Source organism: Anarhichas minor, unplaced genomic scaffold, assembly GCF_050575085.1.
Source record: "Anarhichas minor isolate MPS153535 unplaced genomic scaffold, ASM5057508v1 ptg000017l, whole genome shotgun sequence".
Lineage (NCBI taxonomy): Eukaryota > Metazoa > Chordata > Actinopteri > Perciformes > Anarhichadidae > Anarhichas > Anarhichas minor.
The window spans coordinates 11,684,936-11,702,170 of NW_027466463.1; the positions used below are offsets into that span (position 1 = coordinate 11,684,936).

General features: G+C 41.9%; 1 protein-coding gene across 1 annotated transcript; it reads left to right on the forward strand.

Annotated features, from left to right (window-relative positions):
• Positions 1-919: 919 nt before the first annotated feature.
• Positions 920-16,629, forward strand: LOC142951326 (liprin-alpha-3-like). Its single transcript, XM_076092823.1, has 30 exons — positions 920-1,252; positions 3,628-3,729; positions 4,206-4,370; positions 5,953-6,027; positions 6,135-6,194; positions 6,416-6,544; positions 7,621-7,713; positions 8,069-8,121; positions 8,815-8,908; positions 9,071-9,205; positions 9,483-9,566; positions 9,682-9,813; positions 9,915-9,977; positions 10,154-10,230; positions 10,600-10,744; positions 10,839-11,029; positions 11,181-11,424; positions 11,536-11,672; positions 11,790-11,938; positions 12,083-12,179; positions 12,476-12,557; positions 12,783-12,983; positions 13,125-13,187; positions 13,728-13,754; positions 14,696-14,871; positions 14,996-15,093; positions 15,219-15,394; positions 15,576-15,644; positions 16,147-16,309; positions 16,583-16,629. The coding sequence occupies exons 1-30, from the start codon at positions 920-922 to the stop codon at positions 16,627-16,629; spliced, it is 3,660 nt and encodes a 1,219-aa protein (XP_075948938.1).
• Positions 16,630-17,235: the final 606 nt, after the last annotated feature.

A 17,235-nucleotide genomic window follows, 5' to 3' on the forward strand; every position in this document is an offset into this window, starting at 1 on the left:
TCATAAAGTCAATGCTCCCGGTAAAGAAATAGTCCGGCACATAGCCACCTGTTATACCACAACTTGTAGTTATACACTTCACATTTAAAGATGTATGGATTAAACAAACAAGATATACAACGTTAATTAGCGAGCTTCAGAGGAGATGGTAGGCAAATTTCTATTGACAGAACTGGGCTAGCTGTTTCCCCTGCCTGTTTCTAGTCTTCGTGCTAAGCTAACCGGTTGCTGGCTGTAGCCTTATATTTAACAGGCATGAGAGTGGTATCAACCTTCCTCTAACTGTCAACAAAAAAGAAAATACATGTATTTCCCTATAATAAATAGTATTTCTTTAACGCAAATAATTCCATGCACATTTCTCAAACTACCAGCTCACTCTTGCAATGTCTTTTCTCATTTGTTACATGCACACTGCGGTTTATTGAGGGGGATCTAATGCAATGCCTGCTCTCTTTTTCAGCTCTCACCCCCGGTGCTGTGAGGAGCTCTGCCTCGTGGACACAATTTAGGAGCATCGGCCCTCTTTTATCCCTTCCTTCTCCATAACCCCTTCCCTCCCTCACCCTTACCAATCCCAGCCACCCACAGCAGGGCTTCCCCGTAGATACCCCTTCCTCTTGCATAACACAGGAACACATAAGCATTCTGATCATATACCGTACAGGTTGTGATTTTATAAAGGAAGACAAGGGAGCAACGACGTACTGGAGAAATAACATAAAGGCAATAAACTGAGGACAATATGCAACCCAAAGGAATGATATTTTTGGAAAACTGATGATGTAAAGATTTATATTTTGTACATCAAACTTTTAATACAAGCTCAGAAAAACCCAAGGCACGAGGACAGACCTTTTGCACGCACAATCCAGTTTAGTTTTCTTTATTAACTCGACACACACGTCACGGTCTCATGATGATGTGCGAGGTGATGCCCACCATTTCTGAGGATGGGCGAAGTGGGACTGGTGGGGGCCCTTCCTCACCTGCCGGGGCAGGAGTCGGGGGCTCCGGAGGTGCAACGGCAGGTGGAGGCTGCAGTGGGAGGGAGGCAAGAAGCGGAGGAGACGAAGGAGGCAGCACCGGGAACCTGGAGTCGCTAATGGTCAACATGCTGACCGAGAGGGAGAGGCTCCTGGAGAACCTGAGGGAGACCCAGGACTGCCTGGGCACGGCTCAGCTCCGCCTCCGCGAGCTCGGCCACGAAAAAGAATCACTTCAGAGGCAGCTAACTATTGCTCTGCCGCAGGTACAACTGTGTGTATGTGTGTATTTACATCCTGTGCATTATGTGTACAGAGGAATCAGCCTTGTTTGGAAGTGAAAGTATGAGTTTGGGCTGATAGAAGTGTGTTAGGTTGAACACTCTTCCTTTTGAGAGAACATTGTTCATCCTCTGTGCTATCAGTGTCTGGTTATGTACGAGTGCTTTATTCTGAGTGTGTGTCATCGGGAAGCGAGCTCATGAGACAGTAAGCCTTTGCAGTGACGGTTCATGCAGAGAGATGCTAGAGAGTGGATGCTAAATACCTCCCACCCTGCTTCTTCAGAGGTTCCCTCACTAATGTTGTTCCTACTAATGCAGAGGGTTTATGTTCCTATCATCTTCTGGCTGTTTAGTCTAAGTTGTATCTGCAATTTATTCTCATTGTGTGGTCAGGTTTTATTATGTTAGTCGGCCATGTTGTTAGTGCTCATATGTTAATGGCTTCAGCTTAATTTGAACGAGTACTTGATTTTCTACGAATTCTCTTTAGTTTTCTGGGTAAAAATTGCTTATTAATAATAACTGCAATTTGAAGATTTTATCCTACATTTCTAACACAAACAGCTTTCTCTTTTTTTTTACATTTATTTCTCTTTTATTTCTCCAGCTTCTAAAATCTGTCAAATTTGTGTCGAATTTACCAAATACAGTCAGATTGCTTCTGCACATGTTGTGCTTTTTGATAAATGGTGTCTGTGACTCGACTGATCCCGTATGAATCTAATACCAGGAGATATTGCCATTGTCATTAGTTCAAGTCAGAAGGGTATTTTTAGATCTAATTTTGATGTTAAAACATGAAAGGAGACAGAAAAGGGACTTGATAATTTCAATTTTGTAATGAACATTGAGTCACCAGAGCTACTCTCATTATCATAACACTTCCACATGTTTGCTCATTATAAGAAGTAGATTCACTATTATAAAAACCCATGGAATCAAGTATAATACAATTTATATATATTCTCCATTTTCTCTTAAAATATTTAAGATGACAACAAAACAAGACCCAAACTAACATTTAATTATCACCTCTAGAGGTGAAACAAATGGTTAATTAATCAACAAGATGATTGACAGAAAAAAGGCAGCAACTACTAGCAATTTTTCACATTTGATAGACTAACTGTTAATCGTTTACTCAATCGATAATGAAAATAATCATTAGTTGCAGCCCTAAATACCTCTGTGATGCTTCTTCAACAAAGAGTTAAATGTCATAAACTCCATAATGTTAGTATTTGTTAAAGGGGTACGTACATTACTTAATTGCATTCGAATGTACAGGTGTTTATGATGATTGTGTACAAAACCTGTCAATCATTTTGCTGCTAACAGCAGTGAAAAGCATTTCAAAATTGTATTTCCTTATGTAACTCAAGTTTCCTTGTACACCATAGAGCAGACCTGCACATGAAATTAAATGAATGGAGGCTAATACAGATAGAGTGAGATGAAATAAAAAAGAAACAATGATGGGGACAAGAGAAGCCTACTGAGAAGCTGACCCCTATCCAAACAAGAAACAATCCCATAAGGCTGAGAGCCAATGGACCTACTGTGTAACCATCTGTATAGATCTCTTTCTGGCTCTTTCTCTCTTCCATTCTCCATGCAAACACATTTCATATGTCTACTTTCAGCTGTTTATGAGTCAAAAGGCAGGTAATCCTGAATGTAAACATCTGCACATCATTGTCATTCTCATCAACAGCGATTGTCTCACACTTGAAGGCTTCAAACGCGTTTTATGGAGACATAAAGAAATCACTGACCATGGATCAGTGTTTCATCAGTCAGTGTCTTATCAGTGTTGTTTAAGAGAATCGTGCACGACACCATCCTGTTTGCACTCCTTTCAAAGCATTATGCAGGAGTTGCAAATGTGTTCCCAGCGGTGTTGTCAATGATATATCGATGGCGTGTTTTTGGGGGTCTCTCTTGTGCGCCAGTGCAGAGCCATTGTGTAACAGTGTGATGTAATCCATCCACGAATGCGAGTTCACGGATAAATATGAGCGAGAGAGAGAGAGAGAGAGAGAGTGGTGGTGGAAACGGTGTCAGTGATTTACATGATTGTTATGTAGGTTTGCATCATCTACATTTCCCTACATCCTGGTCTCAGGTGTTCAACACAGTGTGTTTCTGGAAGGCGTTTGGTTATGCATATAAGTGCAGCCAACTCCATTTTATTGCCACAGTCACTAGATCTGTATGGCCTGAATTATTATTTGTGCCTTTAAACTCTCATGGCTGCTCAAGCAACTGAGCAGGGACCACTTACATTTAACTATTAAAACCATATATTTAAACAGTTTGTTTTCTTTGCCCCTGAACGCAGCTTGTGTGTTCCACAGGAGTTTGCTGTGTTGACTAAAGACCTGAACGTTTGCCGGGAGCAGCTTCTGGAGAGGGAAGAGGAGATTGCTGAGCTCAAGGCGGAGAGAAACAACACACGTGTAAGATGTTTAGCGGCCATTTTGCTTATTAGCACTGTAACAGCCTCTGTGTTATCTTCCTCACCCATTGTGGTTGTGTGGGTGTGACACATTCATTTGCTTCTGGTCTTTTTTGCCCCTCTTTCTCTTACTCTTTCTACTCCACATTTTCTCTTTGTGACTCCTTTTTGTGTCCGTATCTGCTTTCCTTATCTCTCCCACTCACTCCTTGTCCCTTTTTGCAACCAGGTGCTCTCCTCACAATTTTATCTCATTGTCACTCTTACTACCCTTCACTCCTCGGCATCTTCTCTGAACCTTCCTTGTCCCTCTCGCTTCTCTTACCTTGTTCTCTCTGTTTCTGTCTCTTACTGTCTTGCTCTCCTCATCTTCTGTGTCTCCATTCTTCAAACTCCCTTTCTCTCTTTCTGTTCACCTCTTTGCATTCCCCTGCCACCTTCCTGTCTCCTTCCCCTTCAACCCACTCACTCCTGTAGTTGTTGCTGGAACACCTTGAGTGTCTGGTATCCCGCCATGAGCGCAGTCTGAGGATGACAGTGGTGAAAAGACAAGCCCAGTCCCCGGCGGGGGTCTCCAGTGAGGTGGAAGTCCTCAAGGCCCTCAAGTCTCTGTTTGAGCACCACAAGGCTCTGGATGAGAAGGTGGGTCAAACTGGTGTCCTCTGCATTGTGTATCAGGGCCTTATCAAACTGCTATGTGATATTTTGGAGAAAAAAGGAAATTTCTTTCAGTGAAGCAGCTGCAAAGGAAAGCCAAAATATCTGATGAGATTCGGGCCACTTTGGTTGACCATCTAATGATAAGGGAGGCTGGGCAGAGAGTACAACCAAACTTCAGCAAGTTCACAGTAGGCCAGAAATCATTACAGTATTGTAGTATTGCATATCAATACAGCACACGATTACTGCAGTACAGTATTGCAAGTAGACAGTAAACAGAAATATGTATATTACAAAAAAATGTCTGTGTGTCATTTGAACACCATGCCATTTTGAGAAGACAGCATTGTTTTGAATGCAGAGTTTCAGTCTGTGTGTGTTTGGATTTGTGTTTGGAGTGATGAAAATATGAGCTGTGCTTTCAGAAAACGTGTGTAAAACAATTGAGAAAAACTGTAATAGTTGAAGAACCACATATTGCCTTCAAGACTCAGTAGAGACCAAAAAACAGAGCCAAAAGGAGAGAGACTGGCCTTATTTACATTCATCGGGTGACCACAAACACAATGTAAAATTCATGCTAATGTTGCTCTGTATCTGCTGGATGTATAAATATTATCGATGTATAAAGAGATCTGTGTATCATACATCCATGGTAAATAGGCTGTTTGTTAACATGCTAGCCATATTCATTTTAAATTTGGTACAACATGTCAGTATTGTGTTGTTTCTTGTTTCTGCTGTCCTCAAATGGTCAAAAAATATGTTATGGCAGATTTAAGAATGAAAGCTATTGAAGGGAAGGGAGGCACGAGAGAACCAGAACCAGGACTGTACAGGGCAGACTGTCAGACCCTGCAGCAGTAAAATAAATAGGACTCTGGTTGCCGAAAACGCTACCGCTTTTGTCCACAGTGATCACCAATACCAACACAAAATTAAAGTTCGTTGTAGTAGCTTTCAGTACAATTTTGACATACTTTACTTACTTCCTTATGCTACTTTATACTTCTACTCGATTACATTTTAGGTAATATTGGAAATATTGTACTTTTTACTCTTTTATTCATTTATTTGACACTTACAGTTTATTTTTTCATAAAGAACATTACATGCTTTTATGACATAATGCCATACTATACTTATAATCCATCCAGTAGAATACAAAGTATTGACAATCAACTCCACATTCGCAAACTGCAAAATGAAAATGATCTTAAACACAGGCAGAGGTGAATACATTCTATCAGCCTCATTGACTGTCTCATCAGGATGATCACAACCAAAAGGTGGGATGAACTAAATTACAATGCAGTGCACAGAAATACCTTATGCACCTTTTGTTAAGAAATGCTGTACTGATGTGAGTGTTTGGGCCTCTTATGAACTGTTTGATGACTCTATCGCTTTGTAATGTTTTCTTGCTCTTTCTATCAGGGAAGGATGGTCAAGAAACTGTAGTTACTTTAGGGAGTTGGAGGAGATCCGTTTAGTCAACACACATGCAGCTTGAATCGCAATTTCTAAACTAAATGATGGGCATGGTCATTGCTCTACTCCATAGGTTCGTGAGAGGCTCCGCGTGGCCCTCGAGAGGGTGTCCTTGTTAGAGGACCAACTTGCCGCATCGTCTCAAGAGGTAAAGTTCAAATGCAAATGATTTTCTGGGTCTCGAGGAATGCTCGGTGTGAAGCAACAACACTCATTCGTATCATCTGTTTGTCCATTTTGTCTCTCCTTTTCTAGGTAATCTCTTTAAGAGACCAAATTAAAAGACGTCAACAAGGGGCGGACGGCGGGAAAGATGTAAGGGAGAGTTTTATGCATGTTGGTTCCAGTTGTTTTTGTGTATGTGTGTTAGCGTCCAGAAAGTCAGTAGAAAAGTAGATGTATGGGTAACATGGTGTGTCAGTGTAATGTTAACTTTAAGAATGACCTATTCTACATGTCTTTTATTTCCACTACAACATCAACTTGTTATCTTTCTTCATCACTCTGTTTTTTTTTTTATATTATCATCATTCCAGCGACTACCCAATGGTCCCTCCACTGGCCTGGAGGACAGTGAGTTGGAGAGACAGCGAGAAGGAGAGATTGAGAGGCAGAGAGCTGAACTCTCCCAGCTGAAGGAGAGGCTGGCCCTCATGTGCCGGCAGGTGAGTGTATATTCCTGTATATCTGTTTAGTGTTTGTTGACCAGTATGACATTTGTGCCAAGCGGGGAAATCTTCACTCAAAATACGTTTATAGCGGTGAAGTAAGGATTGATTGTTGCGGGAATAGTTATCATTTTGGCAACCACAACCTATATTACACTTTGCTATTTCCCGCTGTTTCCAGTCTTAATGCTAAGCTAAGCTAAACGGCTGCTGGCTGTAGCTTTATATTTACTACAGCCAGCAGCCGTTTAGCTTAGCTTAGCATTAAGACTGGACACAGCATGATAATAGCTAGCTAACGATAACGATTCCTGTAACAATCAGCACACTTGACCGAAGTGTTATTGATTTTCTCATAAAAGTCTCGGCAAAGAAATAAATAAGCGCATTTACCAAAATGTCCAACTATTCCTTTAAGATTGGGGTTTTGTTAGCACTGAGGACTAGATGTAGTCAGTGAAGGTCTAATACAAGTGTACGTGCTTGGGTAAGAGTGCATCTATTGTAACACTTGCTATTATTAAAAAATATATTTTGTGTACTCCTTTTAGTAGAGTTAATCTATTGCACAAGTATTTCCAACAGTATATCCCAAGAAGGAGGGGAGCTATGTACAGTTTGTCTACTAGGCTCCTTCTTCCCTCTTGTGGCCAGTTAAACTATTGCATCTGCTTCAAATAGCCATCGTTTTACTGAATTGTGCACAATAAGACACCATTTGAATTTAGTTAATCAGTTTAATCACGTCCGACATGTGTAATGGGTCAAAAGTATTTAGGTCAAGATAGCCAAACTGATAAAATGTTCGACTGTCTGGTCAGATGATAACAGGATTTAATATAAAACTGAAAAGAAGCACATTGTGCCTCCAGTTTACTGAGTGCTAGATGCATCAGACTCCCAACATGTTACACTTATGTCAGTGATGCTTTTTAAGAGTCTTACATTAACCAGACAGACATTTGCAATGAATCACTTGTCGTGTCTGTTTACACTTGGTGGTGTGGCAGTTAACACTGACTCATGTAGGTTCAATCTGTGTCATCCTGTGTCCCTTTGTGGTGTCACGTCAGGTTGGGGAAATAGAGGAACAGCTTGCGGCCGCCAGGAGGGAGGTGACGAAGTCAGAGGAGGCCAATCAGAAGCTCCAAAGGGAAGTGAAAGAGGTCTGTAGGGCACCTCTGTCTCTTCCTAGCCAAGACCCTTAGCTCCCTCAGTTCCTTGGGCTCCAAGTATATTTGAACACAATGGTCATATGTTATGAGCTTGATTTATTTTGTTCGTGGCGTAACTGCAGATACAGAAGTCTAAAATAAATGCAGACAACATTTTAAGCGGACCCCTACAGTATTTAAAGGTATCACCTATGCAGGCCATCAACACATTCTAATGTTCTCCTCTTTCTCTTACCTGGCCATTATTTATCACATAAACGAGCAATAAGAACTGTTATCTCATCTATATAATGAAAGCCTAGATTGCACATCGTCTTGTTTCATGATACATCTTTGCTTCCTCTAGGCCCTTTGCCAAAGGGAGGACATGGAGGAGAGGATTACAACACTAGAACGCAGGTAACCTTTGCTGTGTTTAAGCAATCTATTCTTAGTTTTACTGAGGACTCACATTTCGTACATCAGCTGTAATAAATATAGCAGAAGGACCATATGTTTCACCTGTTGCCTGGAAATGTGTTGCAAAGTTGTCCTGCCACCTCTTTATACAGTAAGGTTGTTTTACATAATAACATTTGCATTACATTCTTATTAAGAACGCAGCTGTGAGCGATAAGCAAAAAAAGCTGACTTTGTGGCATACAGTTTGTTGGAAAGCAAGGATTTGACATCAGAAATTTGTAGTTTGAATCACATTTTTTTCTTTTATTAACTGCTGCAAAATATAACGATAATAAATTGTTTTCCTGGAAATGCAGAGGAGCCAGCCCTGACTAGTGTGTGCCGGCAAGAGCGGTAGAGCTGCTTCTATGTTGCCTGAAGGACAAAAAAAAAGTCTGCAATTCACATTAAGCTTAAATGCTGTGAGCGCAGTTATAATTGAAGGAAACCCAGATAAGCATTTTAACATTTTGATTAACTCAGTGCTTCTCCCATCTGGATTTTGGCGATTTGACAGTAAGAAGACAGAAGTTTGGTGGTATTTTAGTGAATAAATCAATTCCCACCCTTGCGTATAATCACATATATCTTTTTGTGTTGGCCAAGAACTGCAGCTCTAATAATTCAATGCTGTCTTGGTGTTGAATGCAGGTACCTCAGCGCCCAGAGGGAGGCGACTTCTCTCCATGATATCAAAGACAAGCTGGAAAATGAGCTGGCAAGCAAGGAATCACTGCACAGACAGGTAAGGAGTGGCTCAAATAATACATAAATAACATAAAAGTCAGCTCTTGCTGATGGACTTATATTGTAGTATTTAAAAATCCCAAAATGCATCTGGTATGCGAGTGCCATCTGACCTCCAATCACACATACTGTGCATTTGTGTTTTGGTATGTGTGTCCAGAGTGAAGAGAAGAACAGACAGCTACAGGAACGGCTGGATGAAGCCAAGCAGAAGCTCCAGCAGACCCTACAGAGGGCAGAGACACTGCCCGAGATCGAGGCCCAGCTTGCCCAAAGGGTTGCTGCTCTCAACAAGGTATTTTGAGTCTGTGCAATCCCATTCTGTACCTTCCTGACCAGACAACCTGACATTTGTATTCAGTGCTGATAGTAACATTTAAAGATTGGGTTAATTTTACAGTCGCCTCAACTCTGCATATATGCTGTCCTAGCCTTTATTGATCAAATAATCAGATCACCATGCCTTATTGAACAAAAATCCTAAAGCTTTTATTTAAATCAATTTTCAGTCCATTCATACATCAGATAAAGACTTGTAAGATCATCTAGAAATGATGCTTCTTTTAATTTAGGCAGAGGAGCGCCATGGGAACTTTGAGGAGCGACTACGGCAAATGGAAGCTCAACTCGAAGAGAAGAACCAAGAGCTACAGAGGGTAACATCATTTATTTTTCTCTACGTGGCTACATTTCCCACGTTAAGCGATATTAGAGTTTGTTGTCTGCCTTTTTCCTAACTCAAGCTCCTCTCTTACGGCTGTTTCATTTTAGGCGAGGCAGAGGGAAAAGATGAATGACGAACACAACAAACGCCTCTCAGATACAGTGGACAAGCTTCTGTCAGAGTCCAATGAGAGACTGCAGCTCCACCTCAAAGAGAGAATGGCAGCACTAGAGGAGAAGGTAACGAGGAGACTAATTAGTGCTGCAGAATATTTGTGATATAATGAAAAATAAGAAAAAGTGGGTGAAAAAATTGCATATTCATTCTTTTGCTCTGCTAGAATTCTCTTTCAGAGGAACTGTCCAATATGAAGAAAATCCAAGATGATCTTATAGCTAATAAGGTATGCACCTTTTCAGCTATGTTATCATTGTAATCTCATGTACCTTTAATTCACCATCACAATTTTCCCAGTTCTTATGAGTTCCACTTATCCCTACTGACAAGAGACGTGGTGTTTTACAAATGATGTGTTCGTCGGAAAAAAGCAAGTTATGTCTTTTTTCCTCTGTGTTTTAGGAACAGCTCCTTGCTGAGCTGGAGCGAATCCAACTGGAGCTGGATCAGCTACGAGGCAGGCCTGGCTCTTATTCCAGGTTAGCCACACTGAACATTTAAGGGAATTTATTCATACATTATGTTCTACATTTTGTAAATTTCCAAATGACAAGTCTCCCAAGGGACACTTTATGTGCACAGCCCTTTCTGAGCACAAATATACTATACCTAGAGGGTATTTTTCTGGCTAATAAGAATGCAAATAACATGCATATGCTTTATTTATATTGATACAATTTCTTCATTTTTTTTATTTCCAGGAAAAAGCTGTCTGTGTGATAATGTCACGATTGTTCACTCAGGAAATGGGGACATTATCATCTTCAAGTACTAACATCACAAATTCATTCTGGATCTCACCACAGGGCAGGCAGCGTGAGCTCACTTCCCTCCACCCTTTTTCGAAGATCTCTCCCAGGGAGCGCCTCGGAGCTGCGGTACCCTCAGGGTGGAGGCTCGCTCCCGTCCGGCTACAGCAACTCCTCTACCGGGGTGGTGGTCAGGCGAACACACCGAGGCCGGTGGGGGGCTTCTAGAGACGATAGCAACAAGGTGTCGATCTCACGCTGCAATAATAATGACGATGGCGATGTCGATATGATTTGTTATTAGGATGATGATTTCCTACTTTTTCCCTTCTTTCCAGTATGGAGAATGGGACAGCGGCAGTATGCTTGGTCCCGGTTTTGAGGGTGGGGATGGAGGCTGCTCTGACGATGAGGACGACAGAGAGACTATGTTCGGATCGGAGCTGCTGTCTCCCAGTGGACAGACAGATGTACAGACTTTGGCCATCATGCTACAGGAGCAACTGGAGGCCATCAACAAGGAGATTAAGTGAGTTTTAGGTCTATTACAGTTTTGATCCTAAAGCCATTCGGGCAACCAATATTTTAGCCTACACTTAAAATGATGTTGAGTGAGGCTTTCCGATAGAATAAAGATAGTAAATCTTGATATTTAAAAATATTTTTTCCTTTTCTCTCAGGCTGATTCAAGAGGAAAAGGAAAGCACCGAACTGAGGGCAGAAGAGATTGAGAGCCGGGTCAGCAGCGTGGCCCTCGATGCCCCATCTCTTCCCCCCTGCTCTCTGGGAGGACGTGACAGCGTCGGCAGGGGATACATGACTCCCTCCATCACCTCCTCTACGTTGGCGTCTCCCTCACCGCCCAGCTCTGGACATTCCACCCCCCGCCTGCCACATTCCCCTGCCAGGGAGACTGACAGACAGGTACTGTGTTGAAGTTGTGATACAGTATAAGCCTCATATGTGCTTCTTCAACTGAGGATAATTTAAAGAAGACCCTGTGTGGTAATTCACACAACTCTTTCCGCCCTGCAGAACAGCAAAGATGGTGAAGAATGCAGAGCACTTGCCCTGATTGACTCCAACCCTTCTGTTCCTCGAGCCCTACGATTGGACCGTATGACACACACTCACCCGGGTGCAGGACTCGATGACCTCCGTGAATTTCGCAGGTACTCTCAAGAAGGTTTACTCGTACTTTGTTTATTTGGCTAACAAACTAGCCCTCAGACACGCTCTGCGTCTGTGTTGATTTCACCTCCTGTTTTTCCCTTTATCTGTTCTTTTAGTCTCTCTGTTGACGGTTCCACCACTGCTAGCCAGGATTCCCTCCACAAAGCCAGCAAAAAGAAAAGCATTAAGTCGTCTATTGGTCGTCTTTTTGGCAAAAAGGAAAAGGGGAGGATCGGTGCACATGGGCGCGAGTCTTCCTCACTGGGTTTGTGAACAGATTGAAAACGACTCATTCACATCGCCGTTTTGTGTCTCCACCTGACAAATATATCTGTTTACAGCAAAATTATCATCAACAGTGAGGTGGATTCATTAAATAATTATTATGTTTAACCTTCGACCCTTCCAGCCTCCACACCTTCTGACGACCTCGGTTCAGCTGACCCATTAGGCCTGGCTAAACTTGGGACTGGAACAGTGGAGAAAGACCGCCGCAGCAAAAAGAAGTGAGAACAGTCATTGTTCCACACGCTTCTCATGACATTCACAGATCTTTGAACCCTCGTGTAGTCAGGTGCCGCTTGTAGAGCATGGCACTAACCAGGCCTGGCCTGGAGCTATGATATCCCTGGTGCCACTCATTTCAAAAATATATGCCCTTGTGGTGCTGCAAGGCACAAATATTATGGTATTTGAAATTTTAAATTCAATGGGATTTTCTATTTATAAAGGAGACCATGTTAAAGTGATATATGAAGACATTTACCTTTGCAAAACTTCTGTTTTCCACTCTCCTTGCAAGACATGACCTGTTGGAGGAAGCGTGTCGTCAGGGTCTGCCTTTCGCCTCATGGGATGGTCCGACTGTCGTTACGTGGCTTGAGGTACGTCATGGCACCCTGTCACCGATGAGTTTATATAGACATCCAGCATCTTCCCAAGGTTAATCTAAGGGGTAGGGGTTCATTTTAGTAATGGTGTCAGGCTAGGGTTAGGGTTACATAATCTGTATGCAACAAATACAAAGGTTGCTCTTAAACATTTGGTTTTTGGCCTCATGCGTGTTTATTTTGAGTGTTGCCGTTCACATCTTCTCTCTGTTCATCCAGTTGTGGGTAGGGATGCCTGCATGGTATGTAGCAGCATGTCGTGCCAACGTGAAGAGCGGCGCCATCATGGCTAACCTGTCGGATACAGAGATCCAGCGGGAGATCGGCATCAGCAACCCTCTACACCGGCTCAAACTCCGTCTGGCCATCCAGGAAATGGTCTCCCTCACGAGTCCATCTGCACCTGCAAGCACTCGCTCTGTAAGACTAAAAAAGAAGAAGCATGATGTGATTGTAGATCAGCTCATAAATCATGTGCTCACACAGATGAGACATTAGCAAATTCACTTACCCATGTCAAGCAAGAAGACTGATGTTATATTTGTTTACTATTCATTACAGTCGACCAGTAACATTTGGATGACACATGCCGAGATGGAGTCTCTCACTGCTGTCATCAAGCCAGTAAGAATATTACATTTAGTATCAAATCTCAAAAGAGAATTCAATATTTTAGGATATTGATTTAATCTATGTTTATCGGTGTTGCACTTAATAACTGTTCTGATACAAACACATTATTTTTTATTATTTTCTGTTTTTAGGCATGAAAGAATATTCAGTGTTTATGTTTTGGCATAATTCTCAGCAATTTGACCTCACATTGATGAGCTTTTTGTTCTTCTTCTTTGTCTCTGATTAGGCATGTTTGGCTACACCTTTCCCTTACTATTCCCTCAAAATCTGTTTCGATGTAGTGTTTTTCCAACTAATTCTCACACACTAACAAAACTTTTCTTCCCTCTGCCTTCCCTTTTTTCTTTTCCGTTCTGTCTTGACTCTGATTCACCGTAACACACACACACACACACACACACACACACACACACACACACACACACACACACAAACAAACAAAAACACACTACCCCTTGGTGATCTTTCCTCCCCTTTGCAACTCTCTATCCCTTTTCTCTTCCATTTCTTCTCTTCCTGAAACACAAGGAGCAGAAGGAGTTCAGCTGGGACCAGGTGAGTTTTTGGCAGTGAGTTTTTATTTTACAAATATTTAACTAGTCTTGTATTAGGTCAAGAGGAACATATTATAACACTTTGGGATCTGAATAAATATGAAAACTATCCACAAACGTAAATTATTGAGTAACGAACACTAATAATGCCAAACACAACCCCAAATGTGATCTGTCAGATAGTATGCCTAAGTAATCTATGATTCCCTTACACTGATGGAGACTGGTTTCCTGATATGAGACAGAATTTTCTAAGTGGACCCTGGCAAGCAATCTGGCAAATTGCGTGAACACCATTGTTCCTCATCCTCTCAGCCGGTTTCCAGTCGGTTGAAGGTAAATCTGTCCCTTATCAAATGTCTAAAATGAAAACCAGAAGGGTCTGCGACCAGCACAGAGAACAACTGAGAACAAAAGTTGCTCATGCTTTATAGCAACTTTAGGGTTGTCAGTCTGTAGAAAAATTGTCCTCTTTTTAGATCCTGCTTTAATGCACCTGGAAGTCCCTCAAATTGACTGTAGGTAAGTGGTCGATGTTATTAAGTTCTTAATGAATGTATTTCTGGTCCTGATACCCTGTAGCCCTTTTTTGAGTAGGTAAGTGGTTAAACAGTCCATTACTGGCTGGGTGTTCAAACCCTTTAAAACACTATAAACCCTTTGAAAAGAGTGCCTTACTAGAAAGTGGTACCAATCTGTCATAACACATCCTTCTAACATACAGTATATAAATGATGAATATCCCTAAAAACCTACCAGCAGCGATCTTTATATTTGCCCTTTTAGCTTATAGTTCAATTTTTGCATTATTGCTTTCTAGCGAGCACTGTATACACACAACTGTAGTGTATCTAGAATGCACAGTAAGGAGAGACAGCTGAGGACAAAGGGACTTTGTGTTTTATTGAATATACTCACCCACACCTCACCTCTGTGCTCCAGATCCTGGCCTATGGGGACATGAACCACGAGTGGGTGGGAAACGAATGGCTGCCCAGCCTGGGTCTGCCCCAGTACCGCTCCTACTTCATGGAGTCACTGGTGGACGCCCGTATGCTTGATCACCTCACCAAGAAAGAACTGAGGGGCCAGCTGAAGATGGTGGACAGTTTCCACAGGTCTGAAAGTCAGACGTTTACACAAATGATCTCTCTACTTCTTCTTTGTACCCTCTTCTTCGGTGTATATATATATCTGCCAGCTTGGATGAAAATTAGAGCAATGTGTCCATCTCACTTACAGGGTGAGTCTTCATTATGGTATCATGTGCTTGAAGCGCTTGAACTATGACAGGAAGGAGCTGGAGAGGAGGAGGGATGAGAGTCAACACCATAACCAAGGTGAGGCCTCTTGTCTTTAATACTCAAATCTTCTCTTCGTGACATGATATCAAAGCAAACATTTACTCATGCTTTTTGGTCTTCAGTGCCCTGGTGATGAGTGCATCTTGTGTCCTTCATCACAGATGTAATGGTGTGGTCCAATGAGCGAGTGATGTGTTGGGTGCAGTCTATCGGTCTGAAAGAGTTTGCTGACAACCTATTAGAAAGCGGGGTGCACGGGGCTCTCCTGGCGCTAGATGACACCTTTGACTACACTGACTTGGCCCTCCTCCTCCAGATACCCAACCCGAACATACAGGTACTCCACAGCACACCACCATTATTCTCAACTTATAGACACAGAGCAGTGATCCCACAACTGTTGTCAGAAATTGTCATTGCCACACCTTCTGTTTGCCTAATGCCAAGCTAATCCTAATCTTTAACTCTTAAATGATGTTAATTATGATCTTAAAGCTCTGTTTGTCTCTCCATTGCAGGCGAGGCAGCTCCTAGAGAAGGAGTACAATGCTCTCATCACCATGGGAACAGACAGGAGGCCAGATGAGGTATGACAAAGCAGACTGTCAGTCGCAAATCACTCGAGATAATCACTCCTGCCAGGAGGCGGGAACGTGTGATGATTGTAACCACCGTGGCTAAGACTTTTTTACTCAACAATAGAGCCTTTGATCCAAACTTTTCTATTTTGGCCCTTTGTTAAATATGTGTCATGACAGGTGCATTTCCTTTCAATGGTACAATAGCCGACTTAAATATCTGTCTTTCTTATAAAGAGAGCCATGGCATCACTGCATGCACCACTGCTGTTAGATTGTTGGCATGCCAAAGTGGTTCAGCTGTGTTTACGCCACGGCTAATTGCTTAGTAACAGCTTGTAGGATTAAAAACTTTGCAACTGTGGTATATTGTTACAACAACACCTGCTTTGTCAAATACTAGTTTGTGTTGACACCGCTAATGCATAATGAATATGACCATGAAATAGATATCCTCTACTGAGGATGCTGTTTTTTTTAATCACTGGTGTTTTTTTTTTTGTCTCTACAGGATGGCACGAAAACCTTTACACGGTCACCATCATGGAGGAAGATGTTCAGAGAGAAGGACCTCCGCGGCGTGACTTCTGACTCCTCAGAAACATTACCTGCCAACTTCCGTGCCTCCGCCATCTCAACCCCCTCCGTCACTCTGAGAAAAGTCCAGAGTGAAGGTGAGCAGATGCAGCTCACGGCGTCTAAAATGAACAAGACGGAAGCACTCCCAGGATCAGGCATTACACAGTGGTTTCTTCCTGTTTGTAGAAAATGCATTATAAAATGTTAAACTAGTCACAATATATACTAACAAACCAAGTCAATCAAAACCACAGTTTTCCAGTGTTTGTTTTATGCGATCAAGTTTTAACTACTGCACTAATTTAGGTCTGCTTGTCTCATAGTTCCACAGTGAGTTTTATTTACTAATTACCTCTTTTCTCTGTCAGTAGGTCCGAGAGGAGAGTCGGGGTCCGTGAGAACATATTCTTGTTAAAAGATAAGCACACCAGGTGAGAAAAAGCACCCTCACTGATGAGTGTATCTGTAGCTAAATATAGCTCGTGTGAACACCAAATCAAACATCTCATCTCTGCAGGAGCTTTCATGGTTCTTGTGTGTTTTATTTCATTTTGTAGAGCCCCACCTCTATCCTAATCCATGGGGGAAAAGAAACACATTTTTTGGAGAAAAAGCCCAAAGGATCAAAATAAAAAATGGACACTGGAAGATGATCAACACCATTTGAGTGAGATTCCTCAAAGAATCAAAGACACTGAGTAAATGATTTCTTAAAAAATGATAAAATAATGAGTGAATGTTTGTTAATCTATCTCTCTCTCTCTCTCTCTCTCTCTCTCTCTCTCTCTCTCTCTCTCTCTCTCTCTTTCTCTGTCTCTCACCCCATCTTGATCCATAGTTGTGGCATGATGCTGTTTGACTCTGTAGAAAGTGGCCTGTAGAAAGTGACCATCACCTATTGTGAATACATCTTCTGTTTTTGAGTGTGAGATGGCAATATTGACACAATGAATTTATAGTTTTTAAAATGTAAAACTGCATTCCTGTTGAGATCGAGAGAAAGATACCCCGTCACACATCA

Coding starts and splice junctions, on each gene's coding strand:
- LOC142951326 (XM_076092823.1), top strand. CDS start 920: ATGATGTGCGAGGTGATGCCCACCATTTCTGAGGATGGGCGAAGTGGG. Junction 10,745..10,838: donor CTAGAGACGATAGCAACAAG/GTGTCGATCTCA, acceptor CCTTCTTTCCAG/TATGGAGAATGGGACAGCGG. Junction 16,310..16,582: donor GAGAAAAGTCCAGAGTGAAG/GTGAGCAGATGC, acceptor TTTCTCTGTCAG/TAGGTCCGAGAGGAGAGTCG.